Consider the following 25974-nt stretch of genomic DNA (forward strand, 5'->3'; position numbering starts at 1 on the left):
TATTGTTTCTTAGTCATATGCATTTTGATATAAAAATGGAGAAGGCTTATGTATTCCCTCTTTGCTCTGTGCTACCAGAGTTTATAGCTTGTACCTACAGATATTAACACTATACCTGAAAGTCACCATAATTTGTAATCAAACATGTGATTTGTCATAATGTTCAACAAAATCATTTATAATTCTGAGTATTCACTAAGAGTTTAATTTAAGACTACAGTTCAGTATACTTTATTTAATGTCTCCTTTATGCCAGAGAATGTGATGGTATTGATGATAAGGAAAAAAAATAGCACATAGTCCTTTTCCATGAAAGTCTCCAAAAAGTAATATAAAACATAGCAAGCATGCCTCAATTCATTGTGATGAGCAATAAGACAGAGGAAGAAACCAGGTGTGACAGGAAATGCAATATGGAAGTTTTACATATGAACTAACAGTGATTGTGACAGCATGCACAAGACTTGTGCAAGCTTACATCAAGTATAATCTCAGCATGTAGAGAGGAGGTGGCATGGAGCCCCACCTCTGTATGAGGAGCTATTGGTAGATATTAAAATAGAAAGAGCTCCTTTTTATATCGATCTCCTGAGATGTACAATCTGGGAAGCAAAGCTAACTTAATGCATAAAATGGTTAATTTCCACTGGAATAAAATGTAAATACGATCTCTCAAAGCAGATACCCACCAGGCATGTGCACTGTGGACAACTATAGGAGAGAGGTCCAGACATGGTTCTTTAAGATATGGTAGTTAACACCTGGAAGTAAACAGTCTGGAAATCATGGAACATGGAAACAGAACTCTAGAAAATTCAGCACTTCAGAGGAAGGAAAAATAGTATAACTCAAATGATCCAAAAGGGAGCCAGAGTTGGAGAGAAAAAGAAGAAAAATGGAGAGACCTTAGATGAAATGCCCTACAGTAGGGAGAGGGAACTTGTAGAGCCCACCTCCAGCAGAAAGGCAGGACATCAAGTGAAGGCATCCCACAGTCAGAAACTCTGACCCACAATTGTTCTTGTCTGAAAGAACTGCAAGATCAAAAATGGAGAAGAGCCTGAGGAAAAGGAGGTTAGCAACAGGCCCAAAGTGGGATCCAGCTCAAGGGGAGGCCCCAAGGCCTGATGCTATTACTGAGGCTATCTATGGTGTGCTCACAAAAAGGAACCGATCATGATTGTCCTCCAAAAGACCCAACAAGCAGCTGAAAGAGTCAGATGCAGATATTTACACCCAACCAATGGACAGAAGCTGCTGACCCCTGTGGTTTAATTAGGGAAAAGCTGGAAGAAGCTGAGGAGGAGGGTGGTCTACCACTTCCTGTAGGAGGACCAGCAGCCTCAACTAACCTGGACCCCTGGGGATCTCTCAGACACTGGGCCACCAACCGGGCAGCACACACCAGCTGACGATGAGGCCCCCAACACATGTACAGCAGAGGACTGCCAGGTTTGGACTCAGTCAGAGAAGATGCACCTAACCCTCAAGAGACTGGAGGCCCCAAGGAGTGGGGAGGTCTTGTGGGTGGGAGGTGGGGACATCACCATAGAGATTAGAGGAGAAGGTATGGGGTGTGGAACAGGCAGACAGTGGAGCAGGACAGGGATAAAATCTGTACTGTAAAAAGAGACTAAATTTTTTTAAAAAGGAGAAGCTGAGAGGAGAGAGAGAAAGTGCTAACCACTGCCACGGCTAAGAACACCTTTATCCCAGAGTTGAAAGCAGGAAAGCAGCAGAGAAAGAGAAAATGAAATCTGAGAGGAGGCTTCTTAAGGGACTGGGAAAAGAACATAGGATAATTTTATAGAATGCAAGGTAAAAATAATAACTTTAACTCCGTTAATTACCTTTAACTCAATCATTGGTCTAGTGTGTGTGTGTGTGTGTGTGTGTTTGTGAGTGTGTGTGTGTGTGAGTGTGTGTGTGTGAGTGTGTGTGTGTGAGTGTGTGTCTGTGTGTGTGTGTGTGTGTGTGTGTGTGTGTGTGTGTGTGTGTGTGTGTGTGTGTGTGTGCATGTGTGTGTGTGTGTGTGTGTGTGCGTGTGCGTGTGTGTGTGCGTGTGTGTGAGTGTGTGTGTGTGTGTGTGTGTGTGTGTGTGAGTGTGTGTGTGTGTGTGTGTGTGTGTGTGTGTGTGTGTGTGTGTGTGTGTGTGTGTGTGTGTGTGTGTGAGTGTGTGTGTGTGTGTGTGTCTGTGTGTGTGTCTGTGTGTGTGTGTGTGTGTGTGTGTGTGTGTGTGTGTGTGTGTGTGTGTGTGTGTGTGTGTGTTATTGCTCTCTGTCTTTGATTGACAGGGTTTACCTGTAGCAGCGGTCTGTGAGCGGGGTTATGACTAGTCTGGGGGAATTTCCCAGATATTCATAGCCGTATCGCAAACCAGCATTGATCATCTTTGTCTCTAAATTATTTTCCTAGGATCAATCAGAAGAAAATGGAATTGGTTAGAACACAGAATTTCAAACAATGGGAAATCACAAGATAAGGAAGAGGCACAGTGCAGACTTATTTAGACTATCCATCTTCTCAGGCATCAGTTCGCTGACTGGAAGAACTCCATAGCTAGTTTTCTGAATGGATAATGGGGGGCGATGGCTTCCTGCCACTGCCTCACTTAGGGTTTTATTGCTACGAAGGGTCCCTATAACCACAGCAATTCTTATAAAGGAAAACATGTAACAGGGGCTGGCTTACAGTTCAGACATTCAGTCCATTATTGTCATGATAGGAAGCACACAAGCAGGCATGTGCTGGGGTGATAGTGCAGAGTCCTACCTCTGAACCAGCAGGCAGCGGAAAAAGAAGCAACCCTGGGCCTGGCTTCCGAGTCCTCAAAACCCATCCCCAGTGACACCTGTCCTCTGACAAGGCAGCACCTCCTAATAGTGCTATCTATTCCTTGTGAGCTCATGGGGGACATTTTCATTCAAATCACCACAAGCCCTGTCACAATTTTACAGCTGAGGAGCCCATTGCTTACAGAGATAAGCACCTTGTCTATGATCTAGTAAAGAAGGATCTGGCTTCTGAAACAAGGATCCCATCACCCATGATCCTACCACCAATATTATGGCTCTGAAAAGGCTAACAAGGTTCTGTCTCCTTCACATGCTTCCTAAGACTTGTATGCAACCCTGAGAGCTGATGAGCTCCAACTCTCTCACACTCAGCAGGCTTCTAACTGTCCCAGTCCCCCTTCCTTCCAGCTAAGATTAACTGGATCACTATCCACCAAGACAACCTGAAAAGCTCCTTCTCTATAGACCATGTTTCTGGCTTCTTTAATAACTAAACCAGACCAAAACACTGACTTATACCTCACTTAAGTGCATCAGGAATCTAAAAACACAATTTTAAGCTACTAGCCACAACATTTTGTAAATAACAAACATAATACATTGAAAAGTATCTAATTTCTGTTCCTTTTAGTACCTTCGCATGTACATGTATGTTAATATATGATAATACTTCTGGATACAAATATAGGTATGTAAATGTAGATACTATTGATAATAGAAGTAATTATTGGCTCCCTTAATTTTCAGTCTGGAAAACCAGATATAAGAATTCATCAGTAAAAAAATTCCCTTTTGACGACCCTATTACACAGCTGAGCAAGCGAGTGTAATTTAAGAAGCTATGGGCTAACATTGCTGTGTGAGACCACTTACGTGCCAGTAGTATCTAAGCTGACTTAACCACTCAAAGTCACTGTCATCGCTGATTCTTTTCTTTACAAGGTTGGCAAGGACATCTCTAGCGTGAACATCCAGTACCACAAGGGCTCCCAGAGTAACACGGTTCTGCTTGGACAATTTGCCACGAACCAACGTGACAATATCATCAATTTGATGGTTACATTTTCCCAAGTAGTCTTCAAGGGCCTGAGAAAAACAAGGTATAATCTCCCAATGTGATCAGAATCATTGTGAACAAAAACATTTTGAACTAGTATATTTATGAATAAATGTGTGCTGCTCTCATACACAGATACATATTCTCATATATGTGAGATAGCCTCTGCATAATTTCTATGTAATTTAAAAATAATCTATTTTCCCTAATACACAGTTTTAAGTAAACGAACCCATCTGGCAGACACAGTGGGCAAACATGGTTCATGTCATGTCAGCCTCTTCTTTTCTTCTACCCCTTTCTATTCTCTGTGATTATGTTGGAGCTGTCAATCTTACTGCCCCATCTCATGGGACAAGAAGGAGGGAAAGAGACCCATTCAGAGCCAACCATAGCTCTCTCCAAGGATTCAACCAAGTGCTTTCCCCTAGATTTGTTCAATTGTGAGTCTGTGACTCTTAGCTACAGAAAATGTTATCTTCTCAACAGAGACTTGCAGAGACGAGAGGCAGCAGGGAAAGTGGAGCTAGGAAGGGATCAAACCCTACACTTGAGCCACCTCTTTCTCCCTTTGCTATCATGAGTCCTCAAAGCATTTTTCCATAAAATTGATATATGAGGTTTGAAATACTAGTGCAATTATGGTTTAAATATGATTTTCATGTGTCTCTCAATAGTTCATGTGCCGGAGGCTTAATCTTCAGTGTAGCAGTGCTGACCTGGTAGAAGCTGTAAGGAGCAGTTCCTAGTGGACTCTCACCAGGTCTTGACTATCACACTCAGGTGTGGAGCAAGCATTAAGTGAGTCTCATGGAGCTAGACTCCCATGAGAACGGATTATAATATCCAATTTGGCTTGAAGTGTCCCCTGAAGGACTTGGTTGTTGGTGATGGTATTGTTAGGAAGTGCCAGAAACTTCAAGAGGTGGGGCTTCCTGAAGGTAGTAGATGGATGGTGTGTATCCTTAAAAGCACAATAGACCCAATTGTCTGCCTCTTCTTTCTCTCCCCCCTCCCTGTTTTTTCCTTCCTTTCTGTCTGTCTGTCTTCCTTTCTTTCCTAGTTGTTTGTCTCAGGAGTTTTGTCACAGTGATATAATGTTACCTCGGGCTGTTATTTAAAGGGAATCTGGCCTTTTGTCAGTCTCCTTTGTTTTCCTCATACTATGTGTCTTCCTCTTGTGCACTGTCTAGCCTTGGCACCATCCACCATGTTGTGATATAACCAGAAGGCCCTCACCAGAGTCCAAAATCAGATAGGCTGCCTAAATCTTGGACTTGCAGCTTACAGATGTAAGACAAGTAAAGCTGTTTTCAGTATGAAGTATCTACCTTCAGGTGTTTTCTTATTGCAACAGAAAATAGCAAAGAAAATAATAATAATAATAATAATGATGATGATGATGATGATGATGATGATGATATTGATAAATAATGCCAAGTGATTTGGTTTATCTTGAACTAAGGCAGAGTCTCTCTTTGGATTCTGCCTTCCAGTAGATAAGAAACTTTACAACTGGAAGGGGATTTAAGATGAATTTAAATTATAATCAATGAAAAGAATTATGTTTAAGACCGGTGGCCAGTTTCTCCCACTCTCTTACTTTTAAATAAGTGCCACACATGCCAAGGAGTTTATTTCAGGACTGTTGTTAAGAGGCAACAATAAAACCTAACTATCTAATTCACGGTTTCTGAGGATGTGAAGTTTGGAGAACCAAGCTGGAAAATCTTCCTTGACGATTTTATCTCTTTAATTTTTACTTTTGTAAAAGCTCTTTACTCGGGCCCTTGGGGGCTTAGACACCATTTCATTTCTATTATTTACATGAATGATTTTCTACTAACTTGCTTCTAAAGTAATGAAAAATTAACTTCTGTTCCATCCATGTTTAGCCACATAAGTGCTTAAATCCTTGCAGCCAATGAGTAAACGTCACTGTATTTAGAAACTACCCTAGTAAAGATAGTTTGGGATACTAGAGTCACATAAGGTGCATCCTTGTCCTCTCACCAGTACAGTCTTCACATTCTGTCCTGACACAGATAAAGAATAACATTTGAACATATCGGCTGCACACACTAACTACATGCCTTTAGAAGTTAATCTGCACTAGAATAGTGCATTTTCCTGTGATAGAACAATAATATTAGAACTGAAATTTGGCCCCAAAATACCAAAAGCTAAGCTCTATTGGAATAATGTTGTATGAATCAATGACAATTTAATTAACTAGACTGGAAAAAAATGATATGATAACGTTTTCATCACATTTTATTCCTCATCCACATTCTTATCTTGAGCCAGTGAAGCTAAAGGTAGCTACCACACTGTGTTACCTGGAATTGATTGTTTTTGTCATGTCTAGACTCTTTTACCTTCTTATCCCAATAAACTAGCTCAAAATCACATTCCTACTTTCAATATCCTGACATTTCTTCCTTTTATTTCAGAGACCCTGTGGTGTCTCTCACAGTCTCATTTCACAACCAGCATTTATGGAATAGGGAAATGAAAACACAGTTTCTGAGGTAAACAAGCTCTCTGCGTGCATCAGCATAGTAAGCAGTCACACGATTAAGCTTCAGGAAACTCTAGGTGTTCATAGAGTCTTCAGCCACTCAACCAACTCATCAGTCTCAAATGCGAACCACTCATTTGTTAGGAGAAAATAATCAGCACAGAGAATATTAAATGCACACAGTAGCAACGTCTGGTGACCCCACATGCTTAACGCGGTCATGGGAACTCTATGCCCTGTTATTCTGGTACCTGAAAACACTTGACCTATTACCATTTTCTCCCTCCTGCAGAATTAAATGACATATTGATGAGGTGGAGTGACTTACACATGTGCAACTCAATCCTTCCCCATTGGAATCTGCTCGCCTAAGGAGAACAAGAAGCCCTCTCAAACTCCAACACTAACTTAGTTTTTTTTTTTTTTTTTTTTTTTATTAACTTGAGTATTTCTTATGTACATTTCAGTGTTATTCCTTTCCGGTTTCCGGGCAAACATCCCTTCCTCCCCCCTTCCTTATGGGTGTTCCCCTCCCCACCCCCCCCCCATTGCCCCCCTCCCCCCGACAGTCTAGTTCACTGGGGGTTCAGTCTTAGCAGGACCCAGGGCTTCCCCTTCCACTGGTGCCCTTACTAGGATATTCATTGCTACCTATGAGGTCAGAGTCCAGGGTCAGTCCATGTATAGTCTTTAGGTAGTGGCTTAGTCCCTGGAAGCTCTGGTTGCTTGGCATTGTTGTACATATGGGGTCTCAAGCCCCTTCAAGCTCTTCCAGTTCATTCTCTGATTCCTTCAACGGGGTCCTATTCTCAGTTCAGTGGTTTGCTGCTGGCATTCGCCTCTGTATTTGCTGTATTCTGCTGTGTCTCTCAGGATCGATCTACATCCGGCTCCTGTCGGTCTGCACTTCTTTGCTTCATCCATCTTGTCTAATTGGGTGGCTGTATATGTATGGGCCACATGTGGGGCAGGCTCTGAATGGATGTTCCTTCAGTCTCTGTTTTAATCTTTGCTCTCTCTTCCCTGCCAAGGGTATTCTTGTTCCCCTTTTAAAGAAGGAGTGAAGCATTCACATTTTGATCATCCGTCTTGAGTTTCATTTGTTCTAGGCATCTAGGGTAATTCAGGCATTTGGGCTAATAGCCACTTATCAATGAGTGCATACCATGTATGTCTTTCTGTGATTGGGTTACCTCACTCAGGATGATATTTTCCAGTTCCAACCATTTGCCTACAAATTTCATAAACTCGTTGTTTTTGATAGCTGAGTAATATTCCATTGTGTAGATATACCACATTTTCTGTATCCATTCCTCTGTTGAAGGGCATCTGGGTTCTTTCCAGCTTCTGGCTATTATAAATAAGGCTGCGATGAACATAGTGGAGCACGTGTCTTTTTTATATGTTGGGGCATCTTTTGGGTATATGCCCAAGAGAGGGATAGCTGGATCCTCAGGCAGTTTAATGTCCAATTTTCTGAGGAACCTCAGACTGATTTCCAGAATGGTTGTACCAGTCTGCAATCCCACCAACAATGGAGGAGTGTTCCTCTTTCTCCACATCCTCGCCAGCATTTGCTGTCACCTGAGTTTTTGATTTAGCCATTCTCACTGGTGTGAGGTGAAATCTCAGGGTTGTTTTGATTTGCATTTCCTGATGACTAAAGATGTTGAACATTTCTTTAGGTGTTTCTCAGCCATTCGGCATTCCTCAGCTGTGAATTCTTTGTTTAGCTCTGAACCCCATTTTTTAATAGGGTTATTTGTCTCCCTGCGGTCTAACTTTTTGAGTTCTTTGTATATTTTGGATATAAGGCCTCTATCTGTTGTAGGATTGGTAAAGATCTTTTCCCAATCTGTTGGTTGCCGTTTTGTCCTAACCACAGTGTCCTTTGCCTTACAGAAGCTTTGCAGTTTTATGAGATCCCATTTGTCGATTCTTGATCTTAGAGCATAAGCCATTGGTGTTATGTTCAGGAAATTTTTTCCAGTGCCCATGTGTTCCAGATGCTTCCCTAGTTTTTCTTCTATTAGTTTGAGTGTGTCTGGTTTGATGTGGAGGTCCTTGATCCACTTGGACTTAAGCTTTGTACAGGGTGATAAGCATGGATCGATCTGCATTCTTCTACATGTTGACCTCCAGTTGAACCAGCACCATTTGCTGAAAATGCTATCTTTTTTCCATTGGATGGATTTGGCTCCTTTGTCAAAAATCAAGTGACCATAGGTGTGTGGATTCATTTCTGGGTCTTCAATTCTGTTCCATTGGTCTATCTGTCTGTCTCTGTACCAATACCATGCAGTTTTTATCACTATTGCTCTGTAATACTGCTTGAGTTCAGGGATAGTGATTCCCCCTGAAGTCTTTTTATTGTTGAGGATAGTTTTAGCTATCCTGGGTTTTTTGTTATTCCAGATGAATTTGCAAATTGTTCTGTCTAACTCTTTGAAGAATTGGATTGGTATTTTGATGGGGATTGCATTGAATCTGTAGATCGCTTTTGGTAAAATGGCCATTTTTACTATATTAATCCTGCCAATCCATGAGCATGGGAGATCTTTCCACCTTCTGAGGTCTTCTTCAATTTCTTTCTTCAGTGTCTTGAAGTTCTTATTGTACAGATCTTTTACTTGCTTGGTTAAAGTCACACCGAGGTATTTTATATTATTTGGGTCTATTATGAAGGGTGTCGTTTCCCTAATTTCTTTCTCGGCTTGTTTCTCTTTTGTGTAGAGGAAGGCTACTGATTTATTTGAGTTAATTTTATACCCAGACACTTTGCTGAAGTTGTTTATCAGCTTTAGTAGTTCTCTGGTGGAACTTTTGGCATCACTTAAATATACTATCATATCATCTGCAAATAGTGATATTTTGACTTCTTCTTTTCCGATCTGTATCCCCTTGATCTCCTTTTGTTGTCTGATTGCTCTGGCTAGAACTTCAAGAACTATGTTGAATAAGTAGGGAGAGAGTGGGCAGCCTTGTCTAGTCCCTGATTTTAGTGGGATTGCTTCAAGTTTCTCTCCATTTAGTTTAATGTTAGCAACTGGTTTGCTGTATATGGCTTTTACTATGTTTAGGTATGGGCCTTGTATTCCTATTCTTTCCAGGACTTTTATCATGAAGGGGTGTTGAATTTTGTCAAATGCTTTCTCAGCATCTAATGAAATGATCAAGTGGTTTTGTTCTTTCAGTTTGTTTATATAATGGATCACGTTGATGGTTTTCTGTATATTAAACCATCCCTGCATGCCTGGGATGAAGCCTACTTGATCATGGTGGATGATTGTTTTGATGTGCTCTTGGATTCGGTTTGCCAGAATTTTGTTGAGTATTTTTGCGTCAATGTTCATAAGGGAAATTGGTCTGAAGTTCTCTTTCTTTGTTGGGTCTTTGTGTGGTTTAGGTATAAGAGTAATTGTGGTTTCATAGAAGGAATTCGGGTAGTGCTCCATCTGTTTCAATTTTGTGGAATAGTTTGGATAATATTGGTATGAGGTCTTCTATGAAGGTCTGATAGAATTCTGCACTAAACCCGTCTGGACCTGGGCTCTTTTTGGTTGGGAGACCTTTAATGACTGCTTCTATTTCCTTAGGAGTTATGGGGTTGTTTAACTGGTTTATCTGTTCTGATTTAACTTTCGGTACCTGGTATCTGTCTAGGAAATTGTCCATTTCCTGTAGATTTTCAAGTTTTGTTGAATATAGGCTTTTATAGTAAGATCTGATGATTTTTTGAATTTCCTCTGAATCTGTAGTTATGTCTCCCTTTTCATTTCTGATTTTGTTAATTTGGACACACTCTCTGTGTCCTCTCGTTAGTCTGGCTAGGGGTTTATCTATCTTGTTGATTTTCTCAAAGAACCAACTTTTGGTTCTGTTGATTCTTTCTATGGTCCTTTTTGTTTCTACTTGGTTGATTTCAGCTCTGAGTTTGATTATTTCCTGCCTTCTACTCCTCCTGGGTGTATTTGCTTCTTTTTGTTCTAGAGCTTTTAGGTGTGCTGTCAAGCTGCTGACATATGCTCTTTCCTGTTTCTTTCTGCAGGCACTCAGCGCTATGAGTTTTCCTCTTAGCACAGCTTTCATTGTGTCCCATAGTTTGGGTATGTTGTACCTTCATTTTCATTAAATTCTAAAAGTTTTTAATTTTTTCTTTATTTCTTCCTTGACCAGGTTATCATTGAGTAGAGCATTGTTCAGTTTCCCGTATATGTGGGCATTCTTCCCTTATTGTTATTGAAGACCAGCTTTAGGCCGTGGTGGTCCGATAGCACGCATGGGATTATTTCTATCTTTCTGTACCTGTTGAGGCCTGTTTTTTGACCAATTATATGGTCAATTTTGGAGAAAGTACCATGAGGAGCTGAGAAGAAGGTATATCCTTTTGCTTTAGGGTAGAACGTTCTATAAATATCCGTTAAGTCCATTTGGCTCATGACTTCTCTTAGTCTGTCTACGTCTCTGTTTAATTTCTGTTTCCATGATCTGTCCATTGATGAGGGGTGTTGAAATCTCCTACTATTATTGTGTGAGGTGCAATGTGTGTTTTGAGCTTTAGTAAGGTTTCTTTTTACGTATGTGGGTGCCCTTGTATTTGGAGCATAGATATTTAGGATTGAGAGTTCATCTTGGTGGATTTTTCCTTTGATGAATATACAGTGTGCTTCCTTATCTTTTTTTATGACTTTTAGTTGAAAATCGATCATATTTGATATTAGAATGGCTATTCCAGCTTGCTTCTTCTGACCATTTGCTTGGAAAGTTGTTTTCCAGCCTTTCACTCTGAGGTAGTGTCTGTCTTTGTCTCTGAGGTGTGTTTCCTGTAGGCAGCAGAATGCAGGGTCCTCATTGCGTATCCAGTTTGTTAATCTATGTCTTTTTATTGGGGAGTTGAGGCCATTGATGTTGAGAGATATTAAGGAATAGTGATTATTGCTTCCTGTTATATTCATATTTGGATGTGAGGTTGTGTTTGTGTGCTTTTCTTCTCTTTGTTTTGTTGCCAAGACGATTAGTTTCTTGCCTCTTCTTGGGTATAGCTTGCCTCCTTATGTTGGGCTTTACCATTTATTATCCTTTGTAGTGCTGGATTTGTAGAAAGATATTGTGTAAATTTGGTTTTGTCATGGAATATCTTGGTTTCTCCATCTATGTTAATTGAGAGTTTTGCAGGATACAGTAGCCTGGGCTGGCATTTGTGTTCTCTTAGGGTCTGTATGACATCAATCCAGGATCTTCTGGCCTTCATAGTTTCTGGCGAGAAGTCTGGTGTGATTCTGATAGGTCTGCCTTTATATGTTACTTGACCTTTTTCCCTTACTGCTTTTAATATTCTTTCTTTATTTTGTGCGTTTAGTGTTTTGACTATTATGTGACGGGAGGTGTTTCTTTTCTGGTCCAATCTATTTGGAGTTCTGTAGGCTTCTTGTATGCCTATGGGTATCTCTTTTTTTAGGTTGGGAAGTTTTCTTCTATGATTTTGTTGAAGATATTTACTGGTCCTTTGAGCTGGGAGTCTTCACTCTCTTCTATACCTATTATCCTTAGGTTTGATCTTCTCATTGAGTCCTGGATTTCCTGTATGTTTTGGACCAGTAGCTTTTTTCCGCTTTTACATTATCTTTGACAGTTGAGTCAATGATTTCTATGGAATCTTCTGCTCCTGAGATTCTCTCTTCCATCTCTTTGTATTCTGTTGGTGAAGCTTGTATCTACAGCTCCTTGTCTCTTCTTTTGGTTTTCTATATCCAGGGTTATTTCCATGTGTTCTTTCTTGATTGCTTCTATTTCCATTTTTAATTCCTTCAACTGTTTGATTGTGTTTTCCTGGAATTCTTTCAGGGATTTTTGTGTCTCCTCTCTATGGGCTTCTACTTGTTCTCTAAGGGAGTTCTTCACGTCTTTCTTGAAGTCCTCCAGCATCATGATCAAATATGATTTTGAAACTAGATCTTGCTTTTCTGGTGTGTTTGGATATTCCATGCTTGTTTTGGTGGGAGAATTGGGCTCCGATGATGCCATGTAGTCTTGGTTTCTGTTGCTTGTGTTCCTGCGCTTGCCTCTCGCCATCAGATTATCTCTAGTGTTACTTTGTTCTGCTAATTCTGACAGTGGCTAGACTGTCCTATAAGCCTGTGTGTCAGGAGTGCTGTAGACCTGTTTTCCTGTTTTCTTTCAGCCAGTTATGGGGACAGAGTGTTCTGCTTTCAGTGTGTGTGTTTTGCCCCCTCTACAGGTCTTCAGCTGTTCCTGTGGGCCTGTGTCTTGAGTTCACCAGGCAGGTCACTCGCAGCAGAAAAGTTGGTCTTACCTGTGGTCCCGAGGCTCAAGTTTGCTCGAGGGGTGCTGCCCACGGGTTCTCTCATGTGTGGCAGCAAACGGGAAGATCTGCGCCTCTTCCGGGAGCCTCCGGCACCAGGGTTCCAGATGGCCTCCGTGTTTTCCTCTGGAATCAGTAATGTGTGCAGAGAGCAGTCTCTTCTGGTTTCACAGGCGTGTCTGCCTCTCTGAAGGTTTAGCTCTCCCTCCCACGGGATTTGGGTGCAGAGAACTGTTTATCCGGTCTGTTTCCTTCAGGTTCCGGCGGTGTCTCAGGCAGGGCTCCTGCCTCACCTGGGCCCTCTCCCACGGGAGCCCAGAGGCCTTATACAGTTTCCTCTTGGGCCAGGGATGTGGGCAGGGGTGGGCAGTGTTGGTGGTCTCTTCTGCTCTGCAGCCTCAGGAGTGCCCACCTGACCAGGCGGTAAGGTATCTCTCCCACGGGTTCTGGGAGCAGAGAGCTGCTGCGGGCCGGGATCCGCGGGTGTGGGACTAACTTAGTTTTCAACAGTACCTTAAAGTCATGTCAACTTCCTCATCAAAAATGTATTTAATACTCATTGCTTTAAACTAAGGATCAGTAACTACTAGGTTCCAGTTGATTCTTTGATCAATTATAAGTTAACTCACTTGAACACCTTCTTCAAGTATAAAAAGAGTATCTTATTGATTAAGGCCTGTCCATGAACTAGAGCCCCTAAACTGTTAATGAAGCCATGGCATGTGGCTAGGCAGGACACAGGCCCTAGGAGGAAACCTACTACTATTATTCTGCTAAATGGACAGAGAAACAAAATGACTTCTAATGACTTATTGCTATACCCATAGATCAGTGCATTTCTTAGCCTACATCAGAGTAGCTTCTTCTTGTAGTATATGGTAGTTGACACAAAGCCCACAACTGGTCATCATGCACAGAATAAGAGACTATAAAGTGTTCCTCCTAAACAGGATGTCTATATTGCATGCACCTATGCACGTGCATATGCTTGTGCGTATATGCACATATCCACACCCACACCCTCACACCCACAGACACGCATGCATGGCTCAAGGATCTATGTGGAAGAGGAGACACACAAAATCCCTACATGGATAAAGGGAAAGGGAAGTGGCCATGGAGTCATCCCCTAGCTGGGAAGCTACTGGCATTTAATTGCTGCTTGGAGAGGGAAAGTTAGCTTCCTCAATAGAGTGACACTTGGTATGTAAACCACACTCCAGGGCAAGCCCCCCTTCCAGTCATATTACCAGTCAGGTAATATGAACTGGACTTGATAGGCAAAAAAAAAAAAAAAAAAAAAGAAGAAGAAGAAGTCTGACCTCTTAAATTTACAAGAAGCAGAATGAGCTCTGATACATTATTATAGTATTGGTAGGGGAAAAAAATAAATGATAACATGGCTCTTTAAATGAAAGTTGCTAACAAAAAATGTGATTTCCAACTTGTAGCATGTCTCAAATTCTCAAGTAGTGTATACAGACTAAAACATGACACAGAGGCTTTCTTCAGCTTTCTCCAACATTCCCCAAGGCTCAAAGACAAACGGAAGCTCGTAAAGTGAATTTCCATGGGAACTCGAAAATGTTTCATTCTAGCTCTGTCCTAGTTGAGTGAGTAACCAACGCAAAGTTCTGATTACGTGGATACTCGCAGTTGCTGTGATGGATGAAGAAATGCTAAACATCCCTTCACTCAAAAAAGGAGCATCACACAGAGGGCAAGGTACTGTTTTGGTTTTTTTTTAAATTAATAGCTGTCATACAAATAATATTGTTAAACTTATACTCTCACATATGTTTGAACATTTGGTATTAAGCAGAACTCAAAATGTTCATTTATTCAAAAATCAGTACATTAAAAATAAAAATAGTCAAAATCAGTGAACTAATGCTTTCTCTGTAGCTTTACTCAGGGCACAAAAGAGGATTCAGCTACTCCATATCCTCCTGATGTTTCTGAGCATTGTAACTTCCCTGGTTCTATCACCATTCTATTTGTAAAGGATAACAATGTGCAAACAGCAAGACTGAGGAGCAGACAACCTTGACTCTGATGTGATGTGAATAAAGAAATGGTTTGGATAGAAATCTTGAACAATGATGTATCTTTTTCTATATATCTTATTTTTAAAACCTATAACTTGGCTTGTAGCAAAAAGTATACTTTTGAATGGACAATCTTCATTTTATACTTTAGGGTGATTGTATTCTTGGTATAACAATTTTCTAAGTTTTGAAAAAAGTCAGTAATGAAATCTTACCTTAGTCCCCATAGGTATAGCAACTTGGACTTCTACTGTCCAAAAGGTTTGAGATACACAGAGAACAGTCTGTCCAGGCCAATCTCTTACCCAATTAATTCGTGCATTTTTTGTATAAGCAGTAATTGCATCTCCAATCACCTAATTAAAAAATGGTAAAAATGAACATTCTAGAACAAGAGCTAAACGATTAAACTAAATCATAGCTCTTAACTTTTTACAACATGCTTATCCTGTTGAAAGATTCACATAAAGTATATGACTAAAATCCTCACATACAAGTTAATTCATATGAGCAGGCATATTACATATAATTTTGCCAAGCATTATCAATCTGTATCAACTGCATTTATCAAATTAATATATGACCAGTTTTAGCCAAAGATATCATAGATAATTTGTGTTGGATAAGTCTGTACAATTTTGGTGCAAAGTATAAATTCAAGTAATTTCAAAATAACAGCTATCAAATTTGTAGCACATGATTTTTGTTCAGTTAAATCTCATCTACACACAGACAAAGCACACAGTTCTCTAACTGCTACCTTCTCTACCTGTGCTACTCTCCTCTCCGGCCATAGGTCTGAAGCATAAGACCGGAATGATGGGCATATGAGACAGATGGACAGATCTCTCATGGAAAAACAAAGGCTACAAATCCACAGAGTCTAACATGTTCTTTGTTACAAATTTTCAGCATATATATATATATATATGATATATATATGTTTTCTACAAGATATCAACAGGAAACACTCCAGTCTGTCATATATACCAACCAAAAATTGTAACATCCTCTGGGAAGTGACACTGACTTCAGGGTTATATTTCAGAAGGGACTGTCAAAATTAGAATTTCAAGAGACATAGATAATAAGAAGAGTTCAAACTTTCTAAACTTCTGGTTTAGCTTGAGTCTCATAGAACAAAGACAATGCCAAGAGGTAATTGCCAATGTTGACATTTTTAACAAACCACAAAAACCATAGGCAGGGCAGATAAGAAAGCATCAGGCACTTCAGACACAGGGCCCAGATGACGCAAGCTGAATCTAACCTGAAAGCCTCCTCCCCCAAGGACTATCCCCATGGTACCAGAAATTGCCAGGCAATCTTCCAAAGGAGGGAAGCAACCATCAGCTCTCCCCAGCTACGAGACCAATAAATCACGGTGACCAGCATGGCGAGATATCCCTAAGGGTGCAGTAGTGGCATACATACATTGGCAGTAACCAACAGCTCTCTAGTTTGACTTAAGCCCCTCTCAACATGAGAGAAATCATTCCTGGTACTGAAAACTTAATCAGCTACCTGGGACTAGTAAGTCATGGAGGAAGAGAGTCTAAAACTATCACTTTATTAAACCAGCATAATCCCCAACTACACTCTAAATGTTTATCCTTATACTCATAAGTATAAAGTGTTGCTCTTACCCCTCAACAAATGGGGACAGAGAACCACAAATGACCAAAATTGTGGAGCCCAGTTCCAACTAATACATCTATAGCCCAACTTCTGCACTTAAAGTTCAGAGATTCCTGTGGAAGTGGGTGGTAGCAGAAAGAGCGTAAGGACCAATAGAACAGGAAGCTTGCTGTGAGGTTGTTTCTCAAACATGAAGTCCCACCAGTATGGTTGTGTAAATATAACCTGAACAAGAATGACATCAACAGAGATGCTAATGTGTAAGGGAGAAGAGCCCACAGCCTCGACCCTATACAAGGAACTACAGGCAGCAAAGGAAGGCTGAGAGTAGGACCAATAGTCTCCAGGGAAGAGCATGCTAATTGGCTATCCAATGCCAAGTCGTCGGCTCTGAAAACACACACATAAGAAACATCCCACGGACTGAGCAGGCTGTACTCAGTATGTGGGCATGTGTGCACACCCAGAACAGCAATTAAGGAAAATGAAAGATTAGAAAAAAATTTTAAAAGCATATAGAATTTGGAAGAGAGTAAGATGTGTATAGGGGGCTAAATGAGAGAGCCTGGAGGAAGAAAGGGAAATTATAAGATGCATTCTAGAAGAATACTGTGGGAACGGAAAGAATGAAACGAAAATTTAAGTTATACAAATGAATCCTGAAGAGATACACAGTTATATAAATTTTCTACAGTACTAAAGATAGCATCTTCTACTAAGCTCATTTAAGTCCTATAGTGTGTGTGTGTGTGTGTGTGTGTGTGTGTGTGTGTGTGTGTGTGTATTCAATACTTCCCAAGTAAAACTCATCCTCTGTGGCCTGGGAGTCACGTGCATTACAACTTATAAGAAAAAATAAATGACTCGATCAATGAAGCCAGTCATATCCGAGGGGACATTCGCTGAACTTTACCTCAGAAAAAGGATGAAATGGAAATGAGCTAAGTCTAAATGATTTTTTGTTATTTTTTTTAACAAAAATCTCAATTGTCTGTTTAACCAATGAAGACTTGGGAGCCAGATGCTGAGGTGAAAGCCTGCTAGCTCAGAGAGACAGAGAAAGCTCCCAGCTGACCGTCCTCCTCATCTGTGCTCCTGAGGCACAGTGCAAATGCCCCTCTCCCAAACCAACTCAACAAATAAAAATAAAGACATAAAAACCCCTTCTAAATAAGTGTCTTTCTCTTCTTCTTCCTGTGAGTCTGTCCATCCTCCTGACTCCCCTTACTCTCTATGTTAATAATAATCCTTAATAATAATAAAAGTCCTATGTTCACTTCCTGTCAACTGTTTGTTTGCTCTGCCTCTTGACCTATGGTTGACTTTATTTAATCCTGTTTACAATATTCAAGCAGAAAGCTCTTGGATTATAGATGTGGGCTAAGGTTGAGTCACACAACACAACTAAAAACAGCTTTTCCAGTACATAACACAATCTCTGGGTTCACAGTGAGATCATATGTCCTGCAATAAACTCACATACATTTACTAAAAGATTTATTTAGGGTTATAACATGGTACCACATAGTGCCATGAAACACCTGGGTTTGAATTAACTTCTCCAATAGTGTATGGGAGGAAAGAAAAAAATTAATGTTGACACTAGTTAATCATACTCCCTTCGTGCTCCCTGATCATTCATAATTTTTATTGTTATATTAAAAACTTGATTACTAAGCCCATACAATAATAAAATGAATTTAAATACTCATTTTCTACTTATTGACATGACACAAAAAATAATTATCAATGATTGTGATAACGGTGCTTTATGAGATGTGGAAAACGTGAGGTTGTTATAGACTGGGGAAAGTATGTGTGATTTTTCTGGTGTCCTGGTGCATATTCCATATACACACATAGCATTAAGATTCACATGCACCAAGTATGTTAACTTCACAAAGATGCTTCCAAGGGGAGACCAAAACAAATTGCATAAGCAGCAGCATGTCATGTCATGGTGAAAGCACCCGCACGCAGCTGCACACAATCAGGTGGACATGCTGCTACATCCTGAGTGCCACTAGTCGAGCTGGCATTGTCTCCCATCTTAGATGAGTCATCGCAAAATAACCACCTCAGATCTGCTCATTTCATCTAGGTTATCTGCAATAATTATTGCTAATAACTATGTGAGTTTGACTCAATTTAGAATCCTATCTGCTCATGACTGTCATTGTTTCCAAACAGGTCTAACTGAAGAGGGGACATCCACCATGAATGTGGGCAGCACTGTCTCACATAGTCGGTTATCATAAGTAAATCATAAAAAAAAAAAGAAAGAAAGTGAGCTGAGTACCAGCATCCACCTCTGTCTTCCATGTTGTGACAGACTGTATCACTTTAAACTGCAAGCCCAAAACAAAGCCTTTGAACTGCCTTTGTCAAACATTTTGTCACACAAGAAGAAACTAATACATTCAATATCAATTAGACTGAATATTAATTTATGCCTTATAAATTATTACATAATTATCAGTCTAATTATCGATGAGATATTTGTAGCAACATTAATAATGCATCATTTTCTCCTAAAAATAATAAATATAACCAATTACCTTGTGAATGGACTTAATCATAATCCTCTCTAACTCAACCAACCACTTCTCCACCTGGCCCCTGGCTTTGGTTGTTGAAATGGTATCTACGAGCTCCACGACTTCTCCTTCACTACTCTTCATATGTGTAATATCCAAAGTTTCTGTAAATTCAACCCTTGCAATTCCTTCAAAGCACTTCTTGAGGTGAGGCTGCACTCTGTTGGAAAAAAAAATTAAACAGTTGATCAAAGTCATATAGTTCCTAACATGTCAGGGTTCTTTGAATGCTCATCTTTGTTTAACATTTAAATGGGTACAAAGTAGTAGGCATGTCTTCGTTGTCAATGCAATGAGTTGAGAGATGCTAAAAAGGAGCACAAAAAACCGAGCAATTTTAGGTCCAGCATTCTAGCAGATCTTCCAGCGCTGGGAGCCAGTCTTCCAATGCACATAGCCATTTCAAGTGGGATCTTCAACAGTGTTGAAACTCATTGGCTAGGCTTTAGTATTTAAGTACTTTAGAGCTTGGTGATTTAACAGGTTTGGCATGCCCACCCTTGTTCTGGCCACTGTAACACAGACTGCAACTAGCACCTCACTTGGGCACATTTTCAGCTTCATTCATTCATCTTTAAATGAGCAAAGAGAAATAGTGACTAAAACTCAGATGGAAACGTGAGCCTGAACTGACTTGTCTGGACTGTGGCTTCTTCTGTGTGGGTACAAGATATATAATAAACTAATTCGTTGAATAAAATATTTATTCACTGTCTGTTTTAGGTCAAATCTTTTCCTAAGGATTGAGGAATGTGCAATTTAAAAAACAATGAAACCTAGTGCGAGCCTTGGCTGCTGGGGGAGCTTGTTCTGCTAAGAAGGAAAAGCAATCAGCACAACTATTAGAGCCCATGCAAGTGACAGCAAATACGAAGAAGGAAACCAAGACAGAGACAAGCCTCAGGGAGAAGTGGCCAGGGCAAGCTGTCTGTCGGAAGTATGCCGTTTTCAGTTGAGTGGATGTGAGTGGCCTCCCTGAGTGGCAAATGTCAGCTCCAGGACCTCCAGGAGACAGATAAAGAAGTCAATGGACACTGAGAGAACGTGGTAAGCTAGTGGCTGTCAGTCTTTCTAATGCAGCTTAATGCAGTTCCTGGTATTGTGGTGACCCCAACCCTAAAACTATTTCCTTGTTACTTCATAGCTGTGGCTTTGCCACTGCTATGAATCACAATCTAAATATCTAATTATTTTATTATATTAATATATATATAATATATTGCAAAATAATTTGTAAAGTACTTATGTGATCAAAAGTAAACCTTTTAAAATATAAATACCCCAAAGGAGTCATGGCCCACAGGTTGAGAACCACTGATCAGAGACCCATGGTGCATGAAGGATGAGGCTGCCCCAGTTACAGGACAACTGCAAGGAGGTAGTTGGGGTAAAGCAGAATGAAAAACGTCACTAAAGTCAATGTTCAGGCTCTCCAGCATTCTCTCAATAGCTACAACTGTCAGCATGTGCTTGTTACAGAAATGAAAAGTAAACAACACCTACCTAAAAATGCTAGCTATCAACTCCATTCCTATTTATGATATGTTTGAGAATGGCCTGCCTCTGAGACTATAACAAGCCATAAAGCACCACAATGCATGGCTCTAATTGATGTACTTTGAATATGATTGAAAAGATTAATATGTTGAGGAGGAGAGACGTGCCCTCAAAATCTTAAGAAAATATTCCATAAAAATAAAATTCCACTCCAAGGTCCATGCAATTTAGAAAGACATATTCAGAAACATTTTAAATAACTGATAACCTATAATTGCAACTCTTAGAATATTCTCATAAAGTGTTTATATAAACATAGTTAGATGTCCATTATTATTTATGTTCTATCTTATTCCAAAATCTTAAATGTGAACAGATGAATGTATGACTATCAGGGTATGGACTTTACTTACCGGGTGGGATCCTTAGTCTCAGACAGTATCTCAAGGAGCTCATCATTCGACAGGAAGAAGAACCTGGGGAAGAAGAGGCGCTTCTTTTCCAAGTACTCATTCAGCCCTTTAAGAATGAGCTCCAAAAGTTCGTTGGACTTTTTCATCCTCTCCAGCATCCTCTCGATAGTCACAACTGCCAGGACATGCTTATTCTAAAAAGAATAAGCAAACAGCACTTGTCTCAGTTTGATTTCTTTCATTGTGATTAACACTATGACCAAAAGCAACACATGGAGGAAAGGGTGTTGTTCATCTAATACCTCCAGGTCACAATCCTTGGTCACTGAGGGGACCAAGGATGGAACTCAGCAGAAACCTGAACACAGGAACTGCACCTTAGACCATGGAGGAGTGCTATTTCTCAAGGCTTGTATAACCTGGTTTATTACTCAACTCAGGACCAAGTGACCGTGTATGTGTGTGTGTGTGTGTGTGTGTGTGTGTGTGTGTGAGAGAGAGAGAGAGACAGACAGACAGACAGACAGACAGACAGAGAGAGAGATTGCCCACAGTGGGCTGGACCCTCCCACATCAATAATTACTCAAGAAAATACCCCACAATCATGCTCAGAGGCCAGTCTGAGAAAGGCAATTGTTCAGCGGAGATTCTCTTTTTCCAGGAGAATTTAGTTTGTATAAATCTGAGAAAAAACTACCCAGTGCAGCGCATGCAATTAAAAATATTAGTTCTTAATTTTATTTCTATTTACAATATAGTTGAATTTTTTCATCTAATAGAACAAACATTATGGGAACATTGAAAATGGTAGTCCTGAATAGCCTGCCAAGTTCTTTCACATAAAAATCATGTTGTCTATATTCAAGCCATGGTGTTCCCAACTTCCCACTGTAAACAGGAAAGTAATAGGACATTCTAAGAAGGTTACATGAAATTCAAACAAGAGGATGCCATTTTAAGAGTAAAAAATATCTTTCTGTTAATCCAGCCCCACAAAGCATAATAGATGGAAAACTCCAACAAAGGAGGGAAACTACATCCTAGAAAAAGCAAGAAATTAATCTTTCAAAAATCAAAATGAATATAGCCAAACAAACATAATTCCACTTCTAACAACAAAAATTACTGGAAGCAACAATCACTTTTCCTTAGTATCCCCTAGCACCAATGGATTCAATTCCCTAATAAAAAGACATAAACTAACAGACTGGATCTGTAAACAGGACCCAGCATTTTGCTACATACAGGAAATGCACCTCAGTGACAAAGACAGACACTACCTCAGAGTAAAAGGCTGAAAAACAATTTTCCAAGCAAATGGTCCGAAGAAACAAGCTGGAGTGGCCATTCTAATACAAAATAAAATAGACTTTCAACCAAAGTTATCAAAAAATAAATAAATAAGTAAAGACACTTCATTCTCATCAAAGGAAAAATCTACCAAGATGAACTCTCAATTCTGAACATCTATTCTCTAAATGCAAGGGCATCCACATTCATAAAAGAAGCTTTACTAAAGCTCAAAGCACACATTGTACTACATACAATAATAGTGGGAGACTTCAACATCCCACTCTCATCAATGGACAGATCATGGAAGCAGAAACTAAACAAAGATACAATGAAAGTAACAGAAGTTATGAACCAAATGGATTTAACAGATATCTGAAGAACATTTCATCCTAAAACAAAAGAATATACCTTCTTCTCAGCACCTCAGGATACCTTGCCCAAAATTGACCATATAATCAGTCACAAAGCAGTCTGCAACAGATACAAGAAGATTGAAATAATCCCATGCATCCTACCAGATCACCATGGACTAAGGCTAGTCTTTAATAACAACAAAAACAAAAAAAGCCCACATATACAGGGGAGCTGAACAATGCTATACTCAATGATAACTTGGTCAAGGAAGAAACAAAGAAATTAAAGACTTTTTAGAATTTAATGAAAAGAAGACACACATACCCAAACTTATGGGACACAATGAGAGCAGTGCTAAGAGGAAAACTCATATCTCTGAGTGCCTCCAAGAAGAAACTGGAGAGAGCATACACTAACAGCACACCCAAAAGCTTTAGAAGCAAATATGCTCAGAGGAGTAGATGGCAGGAAATAATCAAACTCAGAACTGAAGTCAACCAAGTAGAGACAAAAGTAACTATACAAAAAATCAACAAAACCAGGAGTTGGTTATTTGAAAAAATTACCAACATAGATAAACCCTTAACCAGACTAACCGTGGGCACAAACTATCCAAATTAAGAAAATCAGAAATGAAAACGAAGGCATAACAACAGAAACCAAGGAAATTAAAGTAAAACATCAGATCCTACTATAAAAACCTATAATCAGCAAAACTGGAAAATCTGAATGAAATGGACAATTTTCTAGACAGATAACAGGTACCAAGGTTAAATCAGGATCAGATAAATCATCTAAAGAATCCCATAACCCCTAAAGAAATACAAGCAGTTATTAAAAATTTCCCAACCAAAAATAAAAGCCCCGGACCAGATGGGTTCAGTGCAGAATTCTATCAGATCTTCATAGAAAACCTCATACCAATACTGTACAAACTATTCCTCAGAATAGAAACAGACAGAGCACTACCAAATTCCTTCTATGAAGATACAATTGTGCTTATACTTAAACCACACAAAGACCCAACAAAGAAAGAGAACTTCAGACAAATTTCCTTTATGAATATCAATACAAAAATACTCAATAAAATTCTCAAAAACCAAATCCAAGAACACATCAAAATGATTATCCATCATGATCAAGTAAGCTTCATTCCAGGGATGCAGGGATGGTTCAATATACAGAAATTCTTCAATGTAATCCACTATATAAACAAACTCAAAGAAAAAAAAAAACATGATCATCTCAGTAGATGCTGAGAAAGCATTTGACAAAGTTCAACACCCCTTCATGTTAAAAGTCTTGGAAAGATCAGGAAGTCAAGGCCCATACTGAAACATAGTAAAAGCAATATACAGCAAACCAGTAGCCAACATCGAATTAAATGGAGAGAAACTTGAAGCAATCCCACTAAAATCAGGGACTGCCCACTCTCTCCCTATTTATTGAATATAGTACTCAAAGTCCTAGTTAGAGCAATCAAACAACAAAAGGAGGTCAAAGGGATGTAACTTGGAAAAGATGAAGTCAAAATATCACTATTTGAAGATAACATGATAGTATATTTAAGTGACCCCAAAAATTCCACCAGAGAACTCCTAAACCTGATGAACAACTTCAGCAAAGTGGCAGGGTATAAAATTAACTCGAACAAATCAGTAGCCTTCCTCTACTCAAAAGACAAACATGCTGAGAAAGAAATTAGGGAAATGACACCCTTCACAATAGTCACAAATTACATAAAATACCTCTGTGTGACTCTAACCAAGCAAGTGAAAGATCTGTATGACAAGAACTTCAAGTCTCTGAAGAAAGAAATTGAGATCTCAGAAGATGGAAAGACCTCTCATGCTCATGGATTGGCAGGACTAATAGTGTAAAAATGGCCATCTTGCCAAAAGCAATCTACAGATTCAATGGAATTCTCATCAAAATTCTAACTCAATTCTTCATAGAGTTAGAAAGAGCAATTTGAAAATTCCCCAGGATAGTGAAAACTATTCTCTAAAGAACTTCTGGGGGAATCACCATTCCTGACTTCAAGCTATGTTACAGAACAATAGTGATTTAAAAAAAACAAAAACAAAAAACTGCGTTGTATTGATACAGAGACAAGCATGTAGGTCAATGGAATATAATTGAAGACCCAGAATGGAACCCACACACCTATGGTCACTTGATCTTTGACAAAGGAGCTAAAGCCATCCAATGGAAAAAAAAGACAGCATTTTCAACAAATGGTGCTGGTTCAGCATGTAGAAAAAATGCAAACTGATCCATTCTAATCTCTTTGTACAAAGCTTAAGTCCAAGAAGATCAAAGGCCTCTATATAAAACCAGATACACTGAAACTAATGGAAGAGAAAGTGGGAAAGAAGCTTGAACACATGGGCACTGGAGAAAATTTCCTGAACAGAGCACCAATGGCTTATGCTGTAAGATCAAAAATCGACAAATGGGACCTCATAAAATTGCAGTGATTCTGTAAGGCAAAGAACACTGTCAATAGAACAAAACGGCAACCATCAGATTGGGAAAAGATCTCTACCAATCCTACATCCCATAGAGGGCTAATATCCAATATTTACAAAGAGTTCAAGAAGTTAGAATCCAGAGAATCAAATAACCCTATTAAAACATGGGGTACAGAGCTAAACAAAGAATTCCCAGCTGAGGAATATCGAATGGCTGAGAAGTACCCAAAGAAATGTTCAACATCCTTAGTCATCAGGGAAATGCAAATCAAAACAATCCTGAGATTCCACCTCACAGCAGTCAGAATGGCTAAGATAAACTCAGGTGACAACGGATGCTGCCGAAGATGTGGAGAAAGAGAAACACTTCCCCATTGTTGGTGGGATTGCAGACTGGTACAACCACTCTGGAAATCAGTCTGGAGGCTCCTCAGAAAACTGGACATAGTATTACCCAAGGAACCAGCTATACCACTCCTGGGCATATACCCAAAAGATGCTCCAACATATAACAAGGAACTTGCTCCACTATGTTCATAGCAGCCTTATTTATAATAGCCAGAAGCTGGAAAGAACCCAGATGCCCTTCAACAGAGGAATGGACACAGAAAATGTAGCACATCTACACAATGGAGTACTACTCAGCTATTAAAAACAATGACTGCATGAAATTCTTAGGCAAATTGTTGGAACTAGACAATATCATCCTGAGTGAGGTATCCAATCACAGAAGAACACACATGGTATGCACTCACTGAAAAGTGGATATTAGCCCAAAAGCTTGGAATATCCAAGATACATTTCACAGACCACATGAAGCTCAAGAGGAAGGAAGACAAAAGTGTGGATGCTGCAGTCCTTCTTAGAAGGAGGAACAAAATAATCACAAGAAGTAGAGGGTAGGAGGAACTTTGGAAGAAGAGAGGAGGGGGAAGGGTAAAGGAGGGCAGAATTAGGTATGGGA

General features: G+C 39.7%; 1 protein-coding gene across 1 annotated transcript in view; it reads right to left on the reverse strand.

Annotated features, from left to right (window-relative positions):
• The window catches only part of Dnah7 (dynein axonemal heavy chain 7), a 275064-nt gene that overhangs the window by 170970 nt on the left and 78120 nt on the right, over window positions 1-25974 (reverse strand). The window contains exons 18-22 of the mRNA XM_032901100.1: window positions 20889-21082; window positions 18940-19138; window positions 14959-15099; window positions 3669-3881; window positions 2323-2411 (exon numbers count right to left, since the gene is read on the reverse strand). Of these exons, the coding sequence (XP_032756991.1) occupies window positions 2323-2411; window positions 3669-3881; window positions 14959-15099; window positions 18940-19138; window positions 20889-21082 (836 nt within the window). The remainder of the gene's footprint in view (window positions 1-2322; window positions 2412-3668; window positions 3882-14958; window positions 15100-18939; window positions 19139-20888; window positions 21083-25974) is intronic.

The sequence above is a fragment of the Rattus rattus genome, chromosome 4 (genome assembly GCF_011064425.1).
Source record: "Rattus rattus isolate New Zealand chromosome 4, Rrattus_CSIRO_v1, whole genome shotgun sequence".
NCBI lineage: Eukaryota > Metazoa > Chordata > Mammalia > Rodentia > Muridae > Rattus > Rattus rattus.